General features: G+C 39.8%; 3 protein-coding genes and 1 long non-coding RNA gene across 4 annotated transcripts; 2 read left to right on the forward strand and 2 right to left on the reverse strand.

Annotated features, from left to right (window-relative positions):
- Nucleotides 1–4: 4 nt before the first annotated feature.
- On the forward strand, nucleotides 5–8,645 carry rbm34 (RNA binding motif protein 34). The gene is made up of 11 exons (XM_053635561.1): nucleotides 5–414; nucleotides 1,415–1,571; nucleotides 4,308–4,426; nucleotides 4,509–4,713; nucleotides 4,800–4,859; nucleotides 4,940–4,983; nucleotides 5,110–5,193; nucleotides 6,729–6,792; nucleotides 6,901–6,943; nucleotides 7,870–7,988; nucleotides 8,071–8,645. Exons 1-11 carry the CDS (start codon nucleotides 389–391, stop codon nucleotides 8,452–8,454), a joined length of 1,305 nt encoding a protein of 434 aa, XP_053491536.1. The 5' UTR covers nucleotides 5–388; the 3' UTR covers nucleotides 8,455–8,645.
- On the reverse strand, nucleotides 2,470–7,077 carry LOC128614208 (uncharacterized). Its single transcript, XR_008387016.1, has 3 exons — nucleotides 6,713–7,077; nucleotides 5,473–5,695; nucleotides 2,470–3,759 (listed from the first exon to the last, which is right to left on the reverse strand). It is a non-coding gene; the product is annotated as an uncharacterized LOC128614208 (long non-coding RNA).
- Nucleotides 8,511–18,107, reverse strand: tomm20b (translocase of outer mitochondrial membrane 20b). The gene is made up of 5 exons (XM_053635562.1): nucleotides 17,864–18,107; nucleotides 14,685–14,731; nucleotides 14,499–14,580; nucleotides 12,675–12,817; nucleotides 8,511–10,439 (listed from the first exon to the last, which is right to left on the reverse strand). Exons 1-5 carry the CDS (start codon nucleotides 17,985–17,987, stop codon nucleotides 10,395–10,397), a joined length of 441 nt encoding a protein of 146 aa, XP_053491537.1. The 5' UTR covers nucleotides 17,988–18,107; the 3' UTR covers nucleotides 8,511–10,394.
- Nucleotides 18,108–18,180: 73 nt separating this feature from the next.
- Nucleotides 18,181–22,999, forward strand: si:dkey-56d12.4 (uncharacterized protein LOC799220 homolog). The gene is made up of 2 exons (XM_053635560.1): nucleotides 18,181–18,782; nucleotides 20,650–22,999. Exons 1-2 carry the CDS (start codon nucleotides 18,425–18,427, stop codon nucleotides 21,900–21,902), a joined length of 1,611 nt encoding a protein of 536 aa, XP_053491535.1. The 5' UTR covers nucleotides 18,181–18,424; the 3' UTR covers nucleotides 21,903–22,999.
- Nucleotides 23,000–24,897: the final 1,898 nt, after the last annotated feature.

Raw genomic sequence — 24,897 nt, forward strand, 5'->3', positions numbered from 1 at the left:
ATTTTCTTATTTGTGCTCAAACTTAACAGCTTAGTGTGTTGTTGTAATGTGTATTGTATTAATTTTTTTTTGTTTTAATACATCTAATCTAAGTACTTAATCGGTACTTAATTGATTGAGCCAGCCCCGGAACGTAGGATTTAGGCTATTGCTATTGAGGGGAAAAAGAAAACTGATGCGCGGGTGGAAACGTGTTTTGGTGGAGTGTCGCGAAAAAAGCGTTTGATTTTCAAGTTTTGTTGGTGTAACACGAAAGTAAAAGGCGAACGATTTTCTCTCTTTAACAAAATAACAAAACAGAATTTACAAAATATGTGTTTATAAATCATATCTACACATCGTTACATATTTATGTCAAAGTAGCTCTCAAACAACCCGAGAAGAAAGCATGAAGAAGAAGCACGCTGCAAAGAGGTTTGGCACTGATATATACTCCTTTACAGACAGACGAAAAATAAATAGTTTCTTACTTTTTTATGATAGTGCAATCGTGCTCTTTGTATGAGATCTTAAATTGGGTATAATTGTTTATTTGTGTTGACGTACTGGATATTTATTTGGCTCCTGTTTTAATATATAGGCAATAGAAACCTACTATTTTCATTTCTACTATTCCATATACTATAATATGGAAAATCTGAATCTAGTTATCAGACAGTTGCTTTCTAGGTTGAATAGTGCATAGTGCACTGCACAGGGCACATGTTCCCATGTCCTGGAGAAACCCCTGTCCAGGACATTTGAGTGTTTTCCCTGCCTGATTTAACGAATCAGATAATTAACATCCATTCTTAAGAGGAAGTGGGTGTGAGAAAGCTGGGAAAACACTCAAATGTTCAGGACCAGGGTTGGAAACCTGTGGCATTCTGTGTTCATACTTCATACGGATTCATACTCTGTACTTTATCCAGTGTACTGTACTTGGGTAGCAGGGAGAATAGTCATAGGCACAGCATAGTCTGCTGTGTATAAATTCCAGCTGTTTGGTGTACTGTATCATATGCTTGACATATTCTTGTGATTGACACACTGTATGACAGTAACGACTGGTTGAGATATTAGATGGGAGGGCTAAAATCTAATATCTATCATTAGCTTGACAATGAAACTGTTTGGGTTGAGCAATACATTATATCATAAGGTATCAGTGGTGTAATAATAAAAAAAAGTCACTAAAGTCCTTTTGTGTAATTTGTATGCTGATAGGAAAATGTGTGCTTAGTCTATCAGCTTTTAAAAGGCATTTTTGAGAAGGGAAAATGCATGATTGAGTAAATACTCCATCACCTCAGTGTAAGAAGGGAGTGGGCTTAGCCCTTGCACGCCCATTTACACCAGCCACTGATGGCGTAGGAGTTTTTGTGTGGATGTTCTACTATTTTTCGACTGTTTACGACTGTTTGTCATCTCTCAGCGCGACGGCGGTTGCTGATGCCTCTGAGCAGAGGGATTATGTTGTTGGCCTGGTATCAGACAGCCTGACTGCAGATCAGACAACTGCGGGGACTCTGTCCTCGCTATTCTCAGTTGCCGCCGCAAAGAACACACCGCTCTTCGTTCCAGCACCAAAAGTAAGTATGCAAGCTTGACATCCGTTAGTACAGAGGTGATAAAACACAGGTCTGATACTTTAAACAATAAAACCAAATAAAAACAGAGCAGAGACATTTGCTGTTGAACTTCACATCAACATAGACGTCTTTGTCTAAGAAATGACAAGTTCATAAAGGCTTATGGGAGATTTATAGCAAACGTGTGCATAATGTGCTCTTAGCAGGTCCCTGTCACAAAAAAAGCAGAGTGTCAAGCGACACATGCTGACAAATAGGAGCAGTACACTCCACTATGAGCTGACATGACACATTATAACATATATACACTGATCAGCCAGAACAAACCACTGACAGGTGAAGTGAGTAACGTTGATTCTTTTGTTACAGTGGCACCCGTCAAGGGGTGGGATATATTGGGCAGAACGTGAACAATCAGTTCTCGAAGTTGAGGTGTTGAAAGCAGGGAAAATGGGCAAGCGTAAGAATCAGAGCGACTTTAACCAGGGCCAAAGTGTGGTGGCTAGACAACCGGGTCAGAGCATTTCCAAAACAGCAGGTCTGTTCCCTGTAGACAGCCAGTGAACCAGCGACAAGGTCATGGGTGCGCATGGCTCATTGATGCGCGTGGTGAGTGAAGGCTAGCCCATCTGGTCCAGTCCTACAGAAGAGCTACCTTAGCACAAATTGCTGAAAACGTTAATGCTGGCTATGATAGAAAGGTGTCAGAACATAAAGGTTGTTGCGTATGGGGCTAGCTGGAAGTTGACTCGGCCTCCAAATTCCCCACATCTCAATCCGATTGAGCATCTGTGGGACGTGTTGGACAAACAAGTCCAATCCATGAAGCCACCACCTTGCAACTTACAGGACTTAAAGGATCTGCTGCTAATGTCTTGGTGCCAAATACCACAGCATACCCACAGAGGTCTGGTGGAGTCCATGCTTCGACGGGTCAGAGCTGTTTTGGTGGCACAAAAGGGACTTACACAATATTAGGCAGGTAGTTCTATGTCTGATTGGTGTGTGTATATATAAAATGCGTACATACACACACTCGCATAGGTTACTGGACAATAAACAATGTACTTTAGGGGAAAAAAACTCTTTTACTTAATAGCTCGCTGCAAAAACTGACCCAAATGCTAGAATAAAACTCTTCAATTCTGTCCCTTACACTTATCATGAGTCATAGTTTTTTTATAAATAAATGAATTATCGTGGCAGGTTCGAATCCAAAACAAGGCTTTATAGCAGTGTAGTTGTCGCTATAATAGCCAGTTTAATCAGCCCGAGGAGTCTGTGAGCCGTGTTTAATACAGACAAGTGAAAAACCCTTCAGAAATCCTTCCATTATTTAATCGCTGATTAATACAGTGCCTTCTGTTCAGTCGGGTAAAGTTCATTATTTTTATACCGGGTAAACAAAATACTTTAAAACTTCTGTACAGATGTTCGCCGTCATCTGTACAGAGTGTCTAAGTGCTCTTCTCTGTTTTGATGATGTGGTGGTGCAGGAGCATGGCAGACCATTTAACAGCTGGTGTCTGATTACACACTGAATTGATTAGGCTCTTTATTCAACATGATCTTTCCAGAACCATAGCCAGGGTGATGTTCGAAAGGAAATAAAAACATTTCCTTATCATTTTGATAATGCATTTATGATCAGGCTGAAAAACTCAATTTGAGCCAAAACGTTGTAAACAAAAAATGTTTTGTCGTCATTTTGGGCTGTTTTGTCAAAATTTAGTCCTAGCAACATCAGATATTTTCCTAGTCAGATGTATTTATATTAATGTATCATAATGATTTCACATAATCCTGATCAGCTCAAATAATTGAGATTAGGCCATTATGTAAACACTGTGGCCGGCACAGCCATGTCGTTGTGATTGGTACTTTTGTCCACTTGTAAAAGCTATCACATCATGATACGTGAGGACGGGGGCACGGTGGCTTAATGGTTCGCACCTCAGGGTCGGGGGTTTGAATCTCGCCTCCGCTGTGTGTGCGGAGTTTGCATGTTCTCCCCGTGCTTCGGGGGTTTCCTCCCCCAGTCCAAACACATGCGTTGTAGGCTGATTGGCATTTCCAAATGGTCTGTATTGTGTGGGATTGTTCCCTGCAGTGGGTTGGCAAATCATCCAGGGTGTCCCCGCCTTATGCCCCGAGTTCACTGGGATAGGTTCCAGGCTCCCCTGCGACCCTGTGTAGGATAAACGCTAGGGAAGATTAATGGACGGAAGCATAAGGACATTACTATGATACGTGATATGCATCGCAACATATAATTTATCTAACAAACAGCCAGAAGAACAGTATTGCTGCATTAATGACATAACAATTAAGAACTGAGTGTCATGATACTTTTATTTAATGCCTAGAACAACTAAATTCAAACACTGAAAAGAGTTTATCAATTAAATAAATCAATAATAAACATTACATTATTTAAAAGATTAAATAAAAATGACATCAAATCAACTGCTTCCATTGAGGTCGATTAAGTTAGTGATTTTATTAAAAACAAAAAAATTTCTACAAAGCTATCACGATACCAACAATACCTGAGAAAAGTGTATCCTGACTCACTAATTTATAGCAATATCAATATTATATCGTCATATTGTCCAGCCATAGTAGCTATATATTATTTGTTGCCTCAGACCACAGCAATGTGTAAATGTAGTAATGTAGACCGACACTGAAAATGATTCGGACAGTCCCGTATTAACTTCTTTTGTATCTATACAGCCAGAAGCAAAGGCCAGCTCTGTAAAACAGGAAGCAGGTCGTGTGTCAGGCGGCGGAGAAGCGGTGAAACACAAGAAGGAAAAACAAAAATCAGCAGCTGAAAAGAAGCTGGAGGACAGGTTCATAGTGTCCCTGTTGTTGATATTGTTTTGGGTATGTAGTTTGAACGGCTGTAAATGAACCGTCTTTGTCAATTTCCAGGGAAGAAGCCTTAAAAAATGCAGACGACGCCGACGAGGAAAGTCGTCCAAAGAAAGTCAAGCGCAAAGCACCAGAAGTGAACGACGATGACGGAGAAATGCTAGCAGTGAAAAGGCGTAAAGTTGCCTGGAACAAGGCTGAAGAGAGGATTAAACTGAAGAGAACCGTATTTGTTGGCAACCTGCCCGTTAACTGCTCAAAGAAGGTGACAGAATTTCTGTTCGTGAATGGGTTACAAGTCAAGCATCTCAAATCATTGTCCTTTTTTTTTATTAACCTCTGTTTTTGCAGGATTTGAAAAACATCTTTAAAGATCTGGGAGCAATCGAGTCGGTGCGATTCCGCTCAGTCGTAAGTTTCCTATCACTTTCTACTACAAGCCAGATGTCGGTTTTGTCAAGTAGTAGATTTCTTATTGTGGTTTATTCCAGCTTCGGGAAGATCCAACAATGTCCCGCAGGCTCGCTGCCATCCGGTATGCAGTGTAAATGCACACACGTGCACACACACACACACACACACACACACACACACACACACACACACAAGGTTTGATTTGTTTGCATTGTCTGTCTGATGACCTTCATGTGTTTGTTTCTAGACGCCAAGTCGACCCCAAAAAAACAAGCATCAATGCCTATGTGGTGTTCAAGGAGGAGGACGGGGCAGTGAGTGCCCTACTAAGGTCATACAGTCTGGAATTAATGAGCAGATCTTAGGAAATACAAACAGTCATAAGATTACATTCGCCTTGCAAAATCTGTAAAATGTTAATAATTTGTAAGTAAATAAATAAAAATAGGGATCATAAAAATTGCATTTTGTTTAGTACTGTGCTGAAGAAGCTATTTCACGTAGTAGATGTTTACATGTAGTCCACAAGACACAATAATAACTGAATTTACACAAATGAACCGGTTCAGAAGTTTACATACGCTCGATTATTAATACCGTGTGTCGTTACCTGGATGATCACCGACATGATGTTTTTATGTTCTGTGATAGTTGATGAGTTGTTTGTCCTGAGCGGTTAAACTGCCCACAGTTCTTCAGAAAAATCCTCCAGGTCCTGCACAAATCTTTGCTTTTCCAGCATCTTCTGCATATTTCACTCCTTTCCAGCAGCAGCTATATGATGTTCAGATCCATCTTTTCACACTGAGGAAAACTGGGGGACTCGTACACAACTATTACAAAAGACTCTCAAGAAGGCAACACGATACATTAAGAGCCAGGGGTTGGGGATGTAAACTTTTGAGCAAGGTGATCGGTGTAAATTATTTTGTTTAAAATTATATATTTAGTACTGAACTACATAAGATATTTACATTTTCCCCCAGAAGACAAAATAATAATTATTATAAAACAATTATTAAAAAAATTAACATTTTGTGCAAGACGAATGTAAATTTATGACCTCAACTGTATATGTTATACCACAGCCCTGCTGAATTCTCAATTCTGATTGGTCAAAAGGTGTTGGTTAATTTTCTGTAGACAGCAGCTCTGACAGTAGGGCTGCATACAAGACAAAGCACAAGTTTATATATATATATATATATATATATATATATATATATATATATATATATATATATATATATATATATATATATATATATATATATAAAATAACTCATTCTAATATGTTAACAGATAACTAACAAGAACTTGTATAGCAGACGCTTCACATAATATAAAATCTAATCTTATAATCTTCAAATAATAAAACGTGGTGTTAGGGGTTACTATAAACAGATAAAAAGTACATTGTGTCGTTCTTTAGCTGCTAAAATGGTTAGAATTGGCTATATATATAAAACACCATATATACACTATCAGTCAAAAGTTTGGGGACACTTGACTGAAATGTTTCTCATGATCTTAAAAACCTTTTGATCTGAAAGTGTGTGATTAAATGTTTGAAATCGGTGTTGTAGACAAAAATATAATTGTGCCGACGTATTCATTTATTCCATTAGAAAACTAACATTTTATTTACAAAAAATATATATTTTTTAAACGGAAGCGTTGGAGCGAAATATTCAGAAAAGCAGCCAGTAAGTGTCGAGCGTAGGTGGGGAAAATAAAATATATTTTTTTTTATAACGGCACATACTGAACTGAAATGTTTTATTCCTTACTTACATCTTGGCCGATACATATAGTATGTGTGTGAGATCTGCTATAAACGTGTGACTCACAGGAAATATGTTGCAGGAATGGAATGGAGATCCAGAAAGATTTTTACATCCGAGTGGATCGAGTTTCCCAGCGCAGTTCAGTGAGTATCGTAGAAAGCTAAGGTTTAAAACTGGCTGTCATATATGTGCCAACTGCCCTTTGGAATATACTCTGGTTAATGCTTGTTGTTTTTTTTTTTGTCCTTTAGTATAACCATAAGAGGTCTATCTTCGTGGGCAACCTTCCATATGGTTAGTTTCCACTCCCAGACACACGTCGTTTTTGTTGTCCTCCTGCATTTCTGTGCATATAAATGATCTCTGGTCGAGTGATAGGAAAACTGTCACAGCTGAAATCTTTGCGAAATACTTCCATCACGATTGTGTGTGAATAATTAGGAGAAAATTGTGTTACAGAGAGGAATAACACTAGACAAATTTGCATCGTTGCATTTCAGTGTATTTATTCACTAAGCTCCAACTCTTGTAGTTTTATCGGTTGCTGCGCTTAACCAATCACAGTTACTTATGACCTCAGGTTTCTCTGATTAGCAATAGCGATTTTTATACCTCCGCTTCTAGGTGGTGGATGAGTTCTGTTTTCAGGTTGTCCGTGTGTCCATCCGAGGTTCTCATTAGTGTGATGTCTGAAGAACGAGTGGTTGTAGGATTTGTACGATATAATATATTTTAAGGGTATTTCTAATTAATAACAAGAAGTTGTTGTCGGCGTCGAGTTCTATTCGTTTATAAATAATATTGATATTATTCTTCCATGTGGGGCTGTATCTTTTCTTTTAAGATAATATCATTTGCATCTCGATAAGTGAGATTGGATGTATTTAAAAAAAAAAATAATACATTTTGTCACCAGTGATTTAGTATGATGATAAAATATAATGTTAGTATTGCGTAAACAATTATGTTTTATTTAGAACCAAAGCCACGCCTCCTTCTGTCGGGAGTGATAGGCACAGAGGCCATGCGTCCTGTCAGGCTGTGGGTTTGGTATCAGACTTTACTAATATAGAGACCTCAGTTTCACCATTAGCTCCCAACTTTTATTCAGTACACATTGTGTTGAATCAGCTCAGCTGTTTTTTTTTAAATCACTTGGGTATTTGAAACTTATCTTTACCCTGCTGTTCCTTTAACACTTTCCTCATTGTTCCTCACAGATATAAAGGAACTGCCTCTGCGCCAGCACTTTGAGGAGTGTGGTAAAGTAGAGGCTGTGCGATTGGTGAGGGACCGAAATACTGGAGTGGGAAAAGGTTTTGGTTATATTCTTTTTGAGGTGAGCGCATCATGTTTCAAGATGAGTTTAGAAACAAGGCTACACGCAGAGTGAATGCATTGTGTATATCGTGTCCTTTCAGAGCACAGATGCTGTAATGTTAGCGCTGAAGCTGAACGGCTCCCAGCTGCTCGAACGGAAGATCAGGGTGAAACGCTCGGTGAAGAAGGAGAAGGTGAAGAAGGAGAACGAGAAGAGGGGAAGAGGCCCAGCAAGAAGAGGAACTGAAGGGAAGCATGGGCGAGATGCAGCGAGGGAGAGGGGACCACAGGCAGCACATTTTAAAGGACCCAAGCATGCTGAACGCAGCAAATTCACAGGAAAGCCCTTCAAGAAGAATCCTGGGACGGGCAACAAAACATCAACATCCTTCATAGGAACTATGGCGGATCCCATTTCCAAAAAGGGAAAAGGAATGAGAAAGAAATTCAAACCTAAGAAAAAGAGTAAACCTGTTCACTTTTAATTCTTTTCTTGATATGTTGTGGATCAGAGTTAGACTGAAAGGTAACTGCAGAGTCATCAGCTTTAGCCATCTTTTATTTGTTAAAAAAAAAAAAAAGACTCCATTATATTAATGACCTCCATAAGAGCAAACACAAACACCTTCAAATGTACTGCAGAGTCAGACAAATACATAATAAAGGAAAAAACACATGAATGGAACTCTAGTTTTGCTTTATAGACATAGGTTTGTACTACAAAGCTGAATTCATTCACTGAAGATCTCTAGAGATTCACTGCAAATAGAGTTAAGTTAAATAATGTTGAGCTCAGCACTAGGTTCCTGGCAAATGAACTGAGCTTTGTAGACCAGTCTATAGGTGTGGGTTATTTTTTTATTAAATCCATGCCCATTCCCACAGAAATCTGACTAGGAAGGCTTAACTCAGAGTGGCATCATTTTCTTCAAGCTGGGAAAAACCATGGACGCCTCGATGAAAGTGTTTTGCTCTGTACAAGCCAGCCACCATTAGTGACTTCATGATGAATTTACTTTCTCAAAACAGTAAACTCTATAGTTGGTGTTTTAGATTTAACCAACTAATGTGTCTATGCTGATTGATCTAAAGTAAATAGTATTGTTAATTCATTTAAAATAGCGAAGTGTTATTTCATTTACCGATGTCGGTGTGAGCAGTCATGTTGACATGATGTCAGGTGCTGAACTCAGGGTTGAGGAGAAGTTTGAGTAGGAACCCTGAGTTGAGGCGGCGTTTTGTTCAAGACAAACGCGGTCGGAAATTTTGATTTAGGGTTTTTAGAAGGTAGAACACAGCATATGACCAATCCTGGCCACCCCCTCAGAAAGTTTGACCAATCCCAGCCTGTTTGTACTTGGTAATTACTTAGCTGGGCCAATTTCAATAAAGAAATAAGTCACTTAAACCACAAGGACCCTGACCAGGATAAAGAAGACATTGAAGATGAATGATAAACATGAAGATGATGGTAAACATGTGTGAGCACCACACCATGTCCATTTTGCGCTCATTTTAAAGAACATGGCCTGTCTAGTTGAGTTTGAGGTTGTGGCCCACTCGCATAAGAGTTAAAAACCTCTTGCAACTTTTTAATGGGTTCCCGTGCTATCCCAGTCCCGATGCATACCTCTAGTTAAGTCCCCTGCTCTTTTTATTAATTTATTTTTAAACACAATTCTTGATCAATAACAATAAGACCAGAGCTCTCTGAGCTTTGCAAAGTCTGACTGTACTGTATGTATAGAACAAAACACAATCATACAATCACCCCAAACCATGTGGCAAAATGTGTTATGGTGTGATGAAACCAATTCCAAAAGGTATAATTCCAAATGGTATGCATGGTGCAAAAAAACACCATATTGCCAAAAGAACACCATGCTCATGGTGAAGCATGGTGGTGGCAGCAGCGTCCGCTTTTCTTGGGCTTTTATCAGTTAACTATGAAAAGCCTTCCATAAGCAGAGTCAGTGTATTAGCATAAATGTGCAGTGTACAGGGTTTACGAGACTGAGTTGGGTCATGTAAACTTATTGTCCGTGACACAGGAACTGTTATTAACGTGCATTGCATATTCGCTGACCTGTTTTTTTTTTTTTGCAATAAAGAAATCAGAAGATCATGCTTCGTTCTTATCCGTTTATACAACATTCAAAAACAATAACTCCTGTGTGTGTGTGGACAGCACAAACATCGAAATCACTTTGATAAAATAGTTACCAAAACGCTGAAAGACATTTCTAGACATCTGGGTGGTATAATTTACAGGCTCTTACTGCCTTTTAGGAAACTTTTCTATTGGATTGTTTGGTGGTTATTTTGCACAGTGAATACAAAGAAACAGTAATTTAAACATGGAGGAGTGAAACGGCTGGGAGAAGGTTGCACTCAGGGAGGGTCACGTGTTCAAAAGGACCTCGTCTTATTCAATGTCGTCATCGCTCAAGCTCTGTGCACTGACGATGCGCTGCAAAACAGAACAAGAACATTTATTACATTCAAGATAAATGCTTACCCTTTATATGGGAATGTTGCTATGGGTCACTTGGCTCTGCTTCAGGTGAATCAAAGCGTCTGCCACAATGAATTAAAGTAATGACGTTCTGTCTACTAGAACATTGGCTAGCTTTCAGTACAGACAGAACACCAAGGCCTCATCAGAAATGTTAGAAATAGAAGGATTTACTCAAACTGAGCCTGATGTACACAAACTGAAAAGCGTGTTTGGTATTTTGTTTGTGCTCGTGCAACACTACGCTAATCTACACTCCACTTGTGCTCTAATTGGGGACTACAAGTCACGACCTTAATGAATGAATGTGTTAGTAGCCAACTACGATGTGTTCTCGCAAGCCTGACTTCAAGCTTTTAACTTCAGTCCCCCCAGAATTTTGTGATATTGCGATTGCAGAAATGAACACAAAATCAAGTAAACGCTGCAATATTTGGACCAAGAGGTGTCATGTGATGTCATCACAATTCAGCCAAACACACTCGTCACATGCGTCAAACATGAGCACAGCTAAAAGGTCTCATTTACCAACAAACATCATTGTGAAAGACCATGCAGAACAATTTTGTGCAATTGCACCAATTCAAGTAGTTTTCCTCAAAAAAAAAAAAAAAGACTCCGCAAGTTGCATCTTAAATTTTGAAAAAAGCTGCAGTAAAATCAAGCATTTTTGGCCATAACAGTCACAAAAAAAAAAAAACCTCTGAAGTCCTGTACGGCCTGGCTTCTAGTGAGAAATCAGACTATATTGTGACCTCTACTTCACTAATAACCAATAATCCATGTTGGACGTATTGTGCTAACTAAACGTGGGAAGAAATCTGGGAGTAATAAAGAGCTGCTGTTGTACTCTGTTAGAGATTTGGCCTTAACACGGGCAGCATGAGTACTAAGACCCATAAGATTATTTTCATCATTATGAGTGGCTTGTAGGACACTATTATTGACTGACTAATTAAAGTCCTTTAGGACTTTAAAACATCATGGCTAATTGTTTAAGCATCTATTAAGTAAGAATAAAAAACACATGACATGATGCTGTTATGGGAAAATAACCAAAGCAGGGTGGTGTGATGTGGAATTACTGTTGCCATCACAAAGTGGGTTATTTTCACCTACTCAACATTTAGTCCCAGTCCACTAATCTGATTGGTCGAGCAGCGTTCAAAGAGTGTCTATATTTCCTGTAACCGTGCTGGGACGTTTCACTGTTTGTCCTCTCGTCTGTGTTCACCACGTAACAATTCCACTTCCTAGTTCTTAACTACAGTAATGTACGTGACATCAGCAGCAGGCATGCCTCACATCGATTTGTACATTCCCTTACAGGTGGTTCCGGTAAAATTGCAGTCCCTTTACGCTTTTTATCTTCATCTGACGAGCTTTCGTATCTTACATCAAAAGTTACATTCCTGAAAAGCATCATAAAACTTTTTACTTAAAATATGAAAAGCTCATCGGCTGAAGAAAAAGGAAGAAGGGACACCAATTTTACTGGAAGCTCCTTTAACAGGAATGTACACAACATTGTGAGCTAGCTAGCCAGCCCGCTAGTCTACGGGCTCTAAAGTGAGTGTGGTTTCTTCGGGATCTATTTCGGAGCAAAAAAAACAAAACAAAAAAAACATATTGTAGCCAAAAGGTCACTTACTCGATATTAATTTCTTGTTTATAGGACTGTCGTACAAAAGCAATATCGCACTCACAATCATGCAGTTATACTGAATACCTGCGGGCTCACGTCTGCCGATATTCAGTATAACTGCACTCTTGCTCGTGAGATATTGCTTGAAGTATTTTATTACTCATACCACAGTAATTTGCATTTTTTTTGCAAAACATTTTTTAGTTCCCATTATCACCTACATTACAGAAGATATAAACGGTTCCCTTAATCCGTTGGTATTAGTTGTTGCTCTTAGATGTCTCTTAGACCACTCTTATTTCCTCTTGTAAACGTGTATAAGGATTTTTGTAGGTGGAGCTGATTTGTTTGGATTTGTGTGCATGATTTTAAGATGATGAGCGTTTAATGCAGTTTCATTTTTCTGTCATATGGACTACGACTCTTTCATGGTTATTTCCTAAAAGAGTCTACACGTCCACATTTAGGCTTCTCCACGTCTTAATAAATGAGACCCGGGTTCAGAGGCAGAACGTGACGCAGGAAGAGACTGGCAGGTTTCTCACCTGGCTGATGGTGGGCAGTTTGGTGAGGAGCATCTGGAAGACGGGTGGAGGCAGAGTTTGCTGCAACACCTGGAGCAGCTGCTGAGGCTGACCACACACTGCTATGGCATTGGTCAGGTGGTCCACTCCTTTCTCATAGTCTCCTGGAAAACACGAGCAATATGAGAGGGAGAACAATGTATACAGATGGCTGACTTCTCGGAGTGCAAATGGCCATTTTATCTAAAGAACCTTCATAGCACGACTAAAGGAAAACATTTGTTTCCGATTGGCTGGCAGATGTACAGAACTCTTTGTAGCAGGACACCTCGAATGTAAATCCTGACACAAACGTAATCACGGCTCTGAATAGACGTGTTGAAATGTAACCATGACGACGAGCATACATTCACGCTTCAATCTGGCCTTCACTGGTGCAGCACTGAATGTCCTTCATAAGAAAACTGAATTACATCAGCTTTAATTGACCGGATGTGCACGGAACTAGGAATGAAGACGTTCGTTCTTTAACATTCGACTCTCTCTGTCAAAGCAAAGCTCTCCATTTATTTCACAGCAAAAAAAACATAAAAAAATAAAAATTAATTTATTAGTTATTTGAACAGTATTCCAGAGACAACTGTACATTGAAATGCCTGTAGTGAGACTATAAATAAATAGTGAGACTCTAAACTTGCTAAGGCACAACAAACAGAAAAGAACACACAAACCTTCTTTAAGAGAAGTGACTAGACAATAATTGCAATAAATACAAAAAAAACAAATCAAATATAAGATCGGTATATTGCTGGCATCATTTCTGGTAGTTTTTGGTAGATACCTGCAATGTCATTAATTATTTATTCAGAATAAATAGATTAAAATTATTATATAGGCTATGGTGTGCGAAAATGGTTTCAACAAAAGCAACACCACCATAAATCAGTCCATACAGGATTTTGCGTCGTTTTTTTTGGTGATCGTTGCGCCCAAAAATGCTTCATTTTGCTGCGTTTATTTTGCAGAGAACTACTTGAATTGGTGAAATTGCATTTGCACTAAATTGTTTTGCACGGTCTTTTAGTTGTGTTTGTTGGTAAATGAGACTTTTCAGCTGTACTCATGTTCGACACATGTGAATCGAGTGGGCTTTGGCTGAATGCTTGATTTTGCGTTAATTCCAGCGATCACGAAATCCTGGAGGGACTGATAAACCTTATTGCTTCCGAGATATGTCTTGTAGTGGGGGACTATACTGCTGGGCAAGAAAAATGGGCCAAGCCCAAAATGGCAAAACATGAAGCTTTTAATGGTCTTAAAAACAAATCATTTGGTTAAAAATGAGCAAGAATGAAACAAATGCACACCTGAGACCTCCTGTGCCACCATTTGTGTGTGTGTGGGGGGGGGGGGTATTGGGAGAAGCTAGAAACAGGAAAATTCACGTATATAGTTTTATTGTACGCAACGGAAAATCATAATAATGATTAAAATGTTTGATGCAAAATTCAAACTAACATGTCTCTGTGTACAAAATTAAAATCAAGTAAAAATAAAATAAATAGAAAGCTGTCTGCAGGGAAGGGAAAATCCATCCCATACTAAGTTACTTTATCTATTTGTTTCATTCTTGCTAATTTCCTCACCAATGATTTGTTGTTAAAAGCTTTTACCATTTTCGGGTTGGCCCTTCTTTTTTTTGCCTAGGAAAGCTTTCTAAAGCAATATCGTAGCATCTCAATATCAGAAAATAAACTCAGCTTTGTGCTGTGGTGTTCGCTGCTCTGCGTTACACACTGCATGTTATAAGGAGCTAACACAGTCCTGAGACCGAGAGAATCTCACCTTGCGCCAGCAGCTCTTCTCCCAGCTGAATCTCTTCCAGGAAGAACTTCTGAACCGCTTCGGCATCCTTCAGATCCGGTAGCTGCACACAAGCACACGAACTTCAGAGTCCATCCTATTCATTATACTGTGTTTAAAAAGACAAGTCTTGAACAGATCTCAGGAGCTCAGCATGTTTTTCCTTACCCGTGACAGTCCTGCTTTCTCCTGTGCTGCTTTCTGCTTCTTCCTTCCTGCAAGTGACATTTTCTGTGAATGCTCATCAACTTAACTCTCATTTACAATGGACTTAGATTTGAAAACCCACTGTCTTGACACACACTCTTTATACGAGAAGGATTTTATTCATTAGTGTTACTGTCTTAAATACATCAGGACTTACGGCAAAAAAAAAACTAACAGACAGTATCAACACAAAACTATAACATACGAAAGTCTCCAGTTTGCAGGATACTATTACTAGAGGAAACGTTATTACAGAACATTTCAATCACATTTAGAAAGGGAAAAACAAACTTTTAAATGTTTTGATTGATGTTACTGTAATATCTTAACAAGCATGAAAATGGTTAATAGGGTATGTTATAATGAAGGAATATGTAAAAACCTGCTACACTAAATGTTTGGGTTAAAAGAAATTTCTTTTTGTTTTTCACTTTGTCTGAAGGGTATGCAAACTTTTGCACTCAACTGTACCTAGCAACATTATAATGAACGTGAAACAGTTTTAATCCCGCTCCCTCACTTATTTTGGTTTTTTGGTTTGGGCCAGCTCGAGGCATTTTCTAACAAACTTAGTTGGTTTGATTTGCCACAGTTTAAACAAATGAGTCATTTAAACAGTGCAGTTACTGGGATGGGTTCCTAATAACTTAGTAAGGCATGGGAATGAGATAATTAGTCACGGTTGTGCCGTAAGCATGGCTAAGAGAACGAGAGATCATTTATTTGAGGCCACAGATAAGTAACATAAGACACAGGGTGTATTTCACAGACTAGCAAATCAGTCAGAGCTGCACAGAAAGAAAAAAAAAAAAACACTTATAATATCTGAACAAAGAACATAATACAAACCAAACATGCACATAATAATATGATTAAGATAATGAGTCTTTATTAGACAGTGAAATTGTTTTCTTTGCATATCCCACCATGTTAGGAAGTTGGGGTCAGAGCACAGCGTCAGCCATGATACAGCGCCCCTATAGCAGAGACGGTTAAGGGCCTTGCTCAAGGGCCCAACAGTAGTGCTGGGGCCTGAACCCCCAACCAGTAATCCAGAGCTTTAACTGCCCCCCTAATATTAATATATATTTATTACACACACACCAACCGGATATACTCATAGAAATAACATCCATCCATCCTACAGGGTCACGGGGGAGCCTGGAGTCTATCCCGGGGAACTCGTAGCACAAGGCGGGGGACACCCTCGGTGCCAACCCATTACAGGGCATAATTGTACATATTCACACCCTACGGACAATTTGGACATGCCAATCAGCCTACAGTGCATGTCTTTGGACTGGGGGAGAAAACCGGAGTACATGGAGGAAACCCCCGAAGCACGGGCAGAACATGCAAACTCCGTGCACACAGAGCGGAGGTGGGAATCGAACCCCCAACCCCAGAGGTGTGAGGCAAACCTGCTAACCTCTAAGCCTCTGTAACCCCTAGAAATAACATTACACATATATAAAATGTTTAAAATGTACATGCCAGATTAGTATTCATTCCAAGTCTACAAGTTTGAATAGAAAAAATGTAGTAAGAATAGACATTTGAAATATTATGATTTTTATTTCATTCATTCATTCATCTCCTCCGTTATTAGAGGTCTTGTTAAGCTGTCCCATACTTATCCCCAAATCATGGCCACACACTGTTTTTATTAAAATTATTATAATTCCTTGGATAACCCTTAACTCTACACAATACAATATCACTCAGTAGATTACTCTGATTAACACCTGATAAGGGGGACAGTTAGCTGAATATGAAAATAAAATAAAAAACGAAGAACAAAACTGATGCTCAACAGCTGGAACTGTCACAAAGAAAAACATGAAATCTGGCACAACGAGCACGAGCATGACACGTGACAGGAGTTATTTGAAAAGACCTCAGCCCTGGAAACACTCAGCACTGTTTAAATGTATACTCATGTGTGATTTCAACTTCATTTAACTTGCAGTACTATTACTAAGCCCTTTATAAGTCACTACAGGGATTAAAACTGCGAAATTTGGGCTAAGAATCCCTGCCAAGATAACACAAGCAACACTGTGAACAAGGTATACACTGGCTGAATCCCAAATCTCTCCATATAAAACACTACACACAATGTACAAGCCATTATTACATTTCCTAACAAGAGAGGGACCAATTTGGGATTTAGAGTATAAGCTTATAACCTAGCAGTTAGCCGTCACAAATCATTTGTAGTGTTTTTATCTGCATTTTTTCCTCACCGCCTATAAAGTGCACCTATTACGGTTTTTCAAATATTACCTTTCATGTAGTGTGTTATATTACATTTACATTCATTCATTTAGCAGACAATTTTACCCATAGCGACTTACAAATGAGGAAATACAAGCAAAGCGATATATCAAGCGGAGAACAATACAAGTGGTGCTACAATACAAGATTGCAGAGTAGAGGTATAAGAGCCAGTGTCATTTTTATATTATATATAGAGCTGCTTGTGAATGTAAAAAGTCTGCAAAGTTTTTTAAAAAATCAAAGCGCATGACAAACGGAGTTAGTGATTCCCTAAAGAAGGAACCGATTCCGAACGAGTCGTTAGTAATTCCAGACTTACTTCCTACACAAACCTACATAGGTTTGTAACAAAAATCCCCGCCTCTGCTCTTCACTGGCTGCTCACTGACAGCGGTAGACCAATCACAACAGACTGGGACATCTGACCAATCAGAGCAGAGAATGCTCTCTGAAAGGAGGAGTTTAGAATGAATCCTTTAGTACGGATCATTGAACTAGTCATTTGTGACACTGGAGAGGGGGGAGAGTTAATACTTCAATTTAAATTACGAGCACATTAAAGTGTTTTTTGATCTTGGGTGCATGTAAATCTATTGTATGAGACCTTTAAAACAAAATTAGGCACGTTTCAAAACCATTATAGGTGCGCTTTAAAATGAACCAGACAGTTTGAATGACAAGGCCACGCGAGAGGAGGGGAGGCCGCTTCACGAGAAAAACCGGCTCACTAGAAAACAGTGACCCAATCCCCAAACTGCCTGCTACATCGGTGCACTACACAGGGGATAAAAGAACAGCTTCCAGCAATTATCTAGTGACCTATGTCTAAAACAGAGGGTGTTTGGAGCTACAGCACTCACGTTCTCTCAGCTTGCTCTTGAAGTTTGGGTCGCTCCTTCGTTTCCTGTCGAAATAGATACAGTAACCAACCAAAAGCGCTGCGCCGACACCGGCCGCTATCGCACTCGTCCTACCGCCCATCATGTCTTCAAACAATCTATAACTAAATACTATCTTAAGCAGCGCTTATTTTTTTTAGGACAATGCGGTTTTGTACATGACCCTCGGATAGACGAGGAGAGGAAGGACCCCGGCCAGCAGGCGCACCATATGACGTCACGACCAAGCTGTTCGTAATAGTGCCTGTTCATAAAAAATAAATAATAAAACATACAACAAGCGACAGATTCAGGAAGATTCCAAAACTTTGTCATATGCGCAGCATTGCTGTAGAATTAAGAATCAAAGTTTGCGCGGTGTATTATTTATTCACTTTTTTTAGCGTTCTGAAAGACTCGGTCTATTTAAAGGTTTTTTGTGTAACACCTCCGGTTATCCATTTCCGGTTATTTTAGCTGGCTAGCTTGTAGTCATTACAGTATCTACCGACACTGCATTTTAACGATTCGTTGTTAACAGTTATGAATTCGCGGAGAACTGGTATCATTTGTGCAGTTAGGGGTTGCCATAATAATTGGTACAAACGAAAACGCTTTTTAGAGCAGGTGTGTTTTGACCATAAACCGCGCACGAGAGCTGAATGTGGATGCGAGGCGCCATACAATCTTCATCCGCCTCCTAAAAACGAAGAAGCTCTTCGGTTTTGGGTAAAAGCCCTGAATCTCGAGAAACCACCGAAGAGACCGTACGTTTGCTCTTTCCATTTTGTGGATAAAAGACCTACGAAGGAGCATCCGTATCCAGAGAAGTGGCTGGGCTACGATGCTCCAGTAAACACACTGACGCAGCTTCTCGTCATGAAAACATCAACACACAAAGGTAAGTTAGACTACTGCGCCTGAACCAGAATTAATGTTTCAGAGATTAACTAGTTGTTTGAAAGCCTAGTGGTGTCCATTGTCCCTAAACAGCAACTCACGTAGACAAGGATCTCTCATCACTGTTAGCTGGCTCGCTTGTTGCTAGCAGAAGACTAACATTGTGACGTGGCGGATGACGTCATTCCAACCTGCAGCATTACTTCCGCGTTTCAAATTAACTACAAAATAACTTTTAAAATAGTTAATGACAAATAAAGTAAAAAGTATATAAATACTCTATATGACTAAATTTATGTGGACACCCATACTGTATGTGCTTGTTGAACGTCTCATTCCAGATTTAGTCCCCCTTTGCTGTTATAAGACTTTCCACTAGGTTTTGGAGCGTTGCCGTGGGGTGTCCTGACATTTCATCCTAATCGTCAGATTGTCTTACCAAGGCTTACTGCGCATGCGCACATCAATATTGCGACATTTTTGTCACGCTGAACAACACGCCATAATTTTTTTGCTACTTGTTCGTGGACTTGGAATCTGATAGGGGATTTTGCACTGTAAAATCATCCTACCTGTTTATTTTATATTGATAGGACAACCTAATAGTGTATTTTACATTTTAAAATTAACCTACATGTTTATTTTATATTGATAGGAGTATCTGATAGGGTATTTTGCGCCGTAATATCATCCTACCGTTGCCTAATAAGAATCTTCTGCACAGTTACTCTGAATTATTTTACGTAGTCATAGACGCGAAGTGGAAACCCGCAGTAGGATTTTTCGATGTGGTCGGATGGATCTATAGATATAGCTATAATTTTGCGCTACTGTGGGAAAATCTGACAAGGCAGGAGAAATCGACAGAACGTGGGGATTTGTGTTCATTCAGCCACAAGAGCATTAGTGATGTGAGGCACAGATGTTTGGTGAGGAGGTCTGGGGCACCATCAGTGTTCCAGTTTATCCCAAATCTGTTCAGTGGGGTTGAGGTCAGGGCTCTGTGCAGGACACTCGAGTTCTTCCAGTCCAACCTCAGCAAACCATATCTTCATGGACCTTGGTTTGTGCACAGGAGCATTGTCATGCTGAAACATGTTTGGGCCTCTTAGTTCCAGTAAAGGGAAATTGTAATGCTACAGCATACTAAGACCTCCTATGAGCCAAGACGTATAGCCGTTCACCCCTGGTATCATGAATAGTTGGACTTTTGTTGTTGTCCAAGACCCATCAAATGGTAAATGGTCTGCACTTATATAGCACTTTTATCCAAAGAACTTTACACTGTGTCTCATTCACCCATTCGCACACACTCACACACCAGCAGAGCTGCCATGCAAGACACTAACTTGCCATCGGGAGCAACTTGGGGTTCAGTGTCTTGCCCAAGACACTTCGGTATGTGGAGTCATGTCGGCCAGGAATCGAACCACCAACCCTACGGTTAGTGGACAACCCGCTCTACCACTCCAGCCACAGCCGCCCCATGTAATGTGGGCTTTTGCATCCCAGACCAGGTCCCAATGTGGTTTGAGTGATTGCATCACAATGCATTTTTGAGACACTTGTGAGTCGATCACCCAGGACGCATGTTAATGCTGGGAGCGAATGGGGCTCAAGACTCTGTAGACACCTGACCATTTGTGTACATGGGGTCGGGAATGGGGGTGGGTTTCAGGAGTAAAATAATAATAATTCCTATCTTATTTTCTATTTAACCTTTAGAGACCCAATCTAATGCTCCTTTAACACTTAACTGAACACTAAATGGCAGAATATCAGCGTTCGCTGAATCACTACATCTAAAGGCATGTATGGTACTGTCTCGCTATTCTTACCCGTTATGTACTATGAATTCTTTTCCCCAGACGAGACCCTCAGGAGCCCCGAATTTGTGCCATCTCAGTTTGCACACACTTCAGTTGAACAGGAACAAAGAAATGCACGCAACCCGAAGAGGTGTGAACAAACTCTGCAACTTAAAAGAAAGAGGAACTGTGATGCAGATGAAACGCCAGTCCTCAGCACTGACGAGTGCAATGCCACGGACTTGGAGAAAGACCAGTGTGCTGAACACAGCTATTTGGCTAATGTACATTCTCTCCAGACAATCACACCTTGTACCAACACCGCCTGCCAAGCTGCAGTGAAAGCATTAACTGATGAATGTGCAGCACTCCGAGCAGAGATCGCTCGGCTCAAAGAGAAAGTTGATAACTTATCCTTCAGACAAGAGTCTTTTAGGGATAGCGATGAAATGGTGCAGGAACTCACCGGTCTGGCATCGTACGCAAAATTCATGATCGTATTCTCTTTAGTCTCGGGATTTCTGAAAGCTGGTTCAGGCTTGACTAATTTTCAGTGTTTTTTTATAACTTTAATGAGGATGAGATTAAATTTACCGTTATGTTTTTTTGCACACATGTTCCACGTGTCACAGTCCACTGTTGCTGAAGTGTTTAACGTCACTTTGGATGTAATGCATCAAACACTCTGTAGATTAATTGTTTGGCCAGGCAAAGAACAAATTCAGATTAGTCTACCGATGTGTTTCAGATCTACTTTGAACAATTGTACCTCCGTTATTGATTGTTTGGAATTATGTATTGAAAAACCCAAAAACCTGAGCGACAGTGCTCAGACATGCTCCCAATACAAGAATCACGACACGGTTAAATATTTGATATCCATCACACCACAGGGAGTCATATCATTCGTATCAAAGGGCTTGGGAGGTCAGGTAAGCGACAAGTACTTAACCGAAAGATGTGGATATCTGGACAAGCTATCAACTGGAGATGTAATACTAGCTGGAAAAGGTTTTAATATTATAGAAACCGTGGGTTTGCACACTGCTGATTTGAAGATTCAAGCATTCACAAAAGGTAAACATCAACTACTTCCGCTTGAGCTGGACAAAACAAAAGGACACGTTGCTGTCCAGATGCACGTAGAGAGAGTAATAAGCCTGGTCAGGAACAAATACACGATTTTGCAGAGCACCATCCCCATTTCTTTGTGCAACACAACAGATGAAGGACACACCACTACCCTTGACAAAATGGTCACAGTTTGTTGTGCTTTATGCAATATTTGTCCTTGTGAAGTTCCTACAGATTAAATGAACCTAGTCTTGGGTGTATTGGTGTATGATTGTACATACTATGGCATACCACTAATGAAATTCTGTATATATTTAAGACTGTCTATAAGAATGTGTTTGTGTTTGTAATACAGAGAACATTAAAACACAGTGGTTCATTGATGCTTTGGGGCAGTTTTGTGGTTGGATGTTCAGGAGCTCTTCTGAAGCTTGATAGCGTCATGAATTCTGCCTCCAGGATATTTCAGCCCAGAACCTGGAAACGTCTGCCAGGAGGTTCAGACTTGGTCATGGATAGAGCTTTGAACAAGATGATGAGCCAAGTACACTACCAAATCAGTACATAAATGATTAAGGACATAAGAAACATCTTAGGGGGCTTTCACGCTGGCAGTTTGCATGAAAAATCGGTAAGGTAAAGCTGTCATGCGGACCAGGAAGCGCACGCGGTACCCCACCCGAGACTACCTGTAGATGGTGAGAAATGATACAGTATTGAGGTTCAGGAGAGAGAAAATTAATAATAAAGGTGTTCTGGAACCACGTTAGTTTATGCAGCATGTCATGTCCACTCATGTCCCTAGCCTAGCTTAAAATGTTCTGCATGGATGAGGGGTTTCTCTAGATTCCTCTAGAAGTGTCTTCAACCTTGGTAGACATTACCGTAAGATGCAGAGGTGGGATCAAGTCATTGTTTTGCAAGTCATGGCAAGTCTTGGCATCCATCCGTCCGTTTTCTGTACCACTTATCCTACACAGGGTTGCAGGGAGCCTGGAGCCTATCCTGGGGGACACGGGGTGCAAGGCGGGGGACACCCTAGTTGAGTTGCCAACACATCGCAGGGCACAATCACACACTACGGACAATTTGGAAACACCAGTCAGCCTACAATGCATGTTTTTGGACTGGGAGAGGAAACTGGAGTACCTGGAGGAAACCCCCGAAGCACGGGGAGAACATGCACACAGGGCGGGAATCAAACCCCACCCAGATAAGGATGGGTTCTCGTTTGAGTCTGGTTCCTCTCAAGGTTTCTTCCTCATATCGTCTCATGGATTATTTCCTTGCCACCATCGCCTCTGGCTTGCTCGTTAGGGATACATTTATCAATGTAAAATTTATATCCTGAATTTATATATTTGTGTAAAGCTGCTTTGGGACAATATCCATTATTAAAAGCGCTATACAAATAAAATTGAAGTGAATAAAATGGAAAGTCATGTCACAAGTCTTCTTTAATTGTGTTCAGTTGAAATTTAAGACTCGAGTCCACAACACTGGCAAGATGCTCAGTTTTTGTCAAAATAAAACTATTCGCGTACATGTATATACAGTCGTGTTGAATAAGTACACCTCATAGAAATTGTTGATTTTTTAAAAATTATTTATTTATTTATTTATTTATTATTTTTTTACATATTTGGACAAGCAAACATTTGATCCTCTTTGAAACAGTGTCTATTAATAAATAGATGTCAGAGACTGGTGGATAATTATGCAAAATGCCTACAAGAAGTTATTTCTGCTACAGGGGGCCAAGGGTGTACTTCCTTTTTCCACACACGAATAACACATCTATTGATATTTCTGTTGAATAAATGATTGAAATAGCAAAATTTCCTTGTGGGTCAGGTATATCATCTTCATTAATAGGCACTATTTCAAAGAGGATCAAATGTTTGCTTGTCCGAATTTGTCATAATATATATGTCGTGAAAAAATAAGTATACCCGATGGAAATTGCATATATGTATATATAATAAGTCTATTCATGTTTGAGCTCAAAATATCACTTATTTCATAGGTTATTCTTTTTAGATATAAATTTTGGCTCATTCTCATGAAGGGTGCCAATAATTCTGGCGCATGCTCGAAGGTGTATTTTTCAACGTCGCCTCTGGATGGCAGTAGTAAGCCACGGTAAATCAACCACAAAGCTCAAGCCTTGACTTCATGCACAGCCTGATGCAACCAGTCATAACAATAGTAAAAAATAATTTGATAGTGAATGCAAGGTTGGGAATAATATCAAGCGTCGTGGGTGTCCAAGGGTGTGTTTTAATGCGCATGCTGCCAAAAAAAAAACAATTTTTAAGATTTCAAAACACACAGTGTTACTCCGTTTGTGTAGACCTCAATCCGAGTACTGTAGTACAGAGTTGTTGTTGTTCAGCAGAAGTGCTAATTAGGAGCAGTGAGCATCAGTTGTGTGTGTTTGAGACAAAGCCCAACCCAGCACCACCAGCTTCCATCAGTGTGTTTGTGTTTGTGTGTGTGTGTGTGTGTGCAGCTGTTGTGGTCATTCTTTATTAAAGGGATGGCTGACTGACTGCATGTCGTCATTAACCACATGTTTTCTATGGGGAGCTGCTTAGGGGTGTGTAGGACATTTGTACTCTTCCAGCTGGCACACAGGAAGCCTAATACTGGACCTGTTTTGTGTTTATTTAACAATCTCTGTGCACATAAATATTGATAGACATACTTTTTTAAGATGTAAAGTATCTGAATGTTCAGATACTAAACAGTAGAGAGAGAGCTAAATGTGAGATTTTTTTTGATGCAGCCATATGGGTGGCTGACAAGCTCCTTTCTTTTCAGCATCACTAAGCTTACGCTTAACAATCGTCTCATTGGTCGTGTCGGTATCTGCATTAGTTGCTGGACAGTTCGGATTGGTCGGTGCCAGCAGTGAAGTGGACTCCTACACGTTTAACAACCATATGGCAAAATTCATTGATAGAAGATTCAAGTATGTTAGTATGAACATTACACTCAGAGCTGGGACAGTACGAAAAATTCACAGTATAAGTGTGCAAATGTTCATCAGTACGTCGTGGTAAAAGATCCCACATTACTGTCAAAAAAAAAACGAAGGAATGTCAGCTGGTTTAGTTTCAGTTTGCAGCATTAGCTAATGTGACCTCGTGAGTATAATGATATAGTATAATTATAATAGTATTATATGTGTACTATAAAGTAACCGTATACTATCACTCCATACTTGTTAAG

Source organism: Ictalurus furcatus, chromosome 10, assembly GCF_023375685.1.
Source record: "Ictalurus furcatus strain D&B chromosome 10, Billie_1.0, whole genome shotgun sequence".
NCBI lineage: Eukaryota > Metazoa > Chordata > Actinopteri > Siluriformes > Ictaluridae > Ictalurus > Ictalurus furcatus.

Coding starts and splice junctions, on each gene's coding strand:
- tomm20b (XM_053635562.1), bottom strand. CDS start 17,987: ATGATGGGCGGTAGGACGAGTGCGATAGCGGCCGGTGTCGGCGCAGCG. Junction 14,732..17,863: donor CAAGAGCAAGCTGAGAGAAC/GTGAGTGCTGTA, acceptor TGTCACTTGCAG/GAAGGAAGAAGCAGAAAGCA. Junction 14,581..14,684: donor AGAAAGCAGGACTGTCACGG/GTAAGGAAAAAC, acceptor GCTTGTGTGCAG/CTACCGGATCTGAAGGATGC.
- rbm34 (XM_053635561.1), top strand. CDS start 389: ATGAAGAAGAAGCACGCTGCAAAGAG. Junction 1,572..4,307: donor TCTTCGTTCCAGCACCAAAA/GTAAGTATGCAA, acceptor GTATCTATACAG/CCAGAAGCAAAGGCCAGCTC. Junction 4,860..4,939: donor CGGTGCGATTCCGCTCAGTC/GTAAGTTTCCTA, acceptor GGTTTATTCCAG/CTTCGGGAAGATCCAACAAT.
- si:dkey-56d12.4 (XM_053635560.1), top strand. CDS start 18,425: ATGAATTCGCGGAGAACTGGTATCATTTGTGCAGTTAGGGGTTGCCAT. Junction 18,783..20,649: donor GAAAACATCAACACACAAAG/GTAAGTTAGACT, acceptor TCTTTTCCCCAG/ACGAGACCCTCAGGAGCCCC.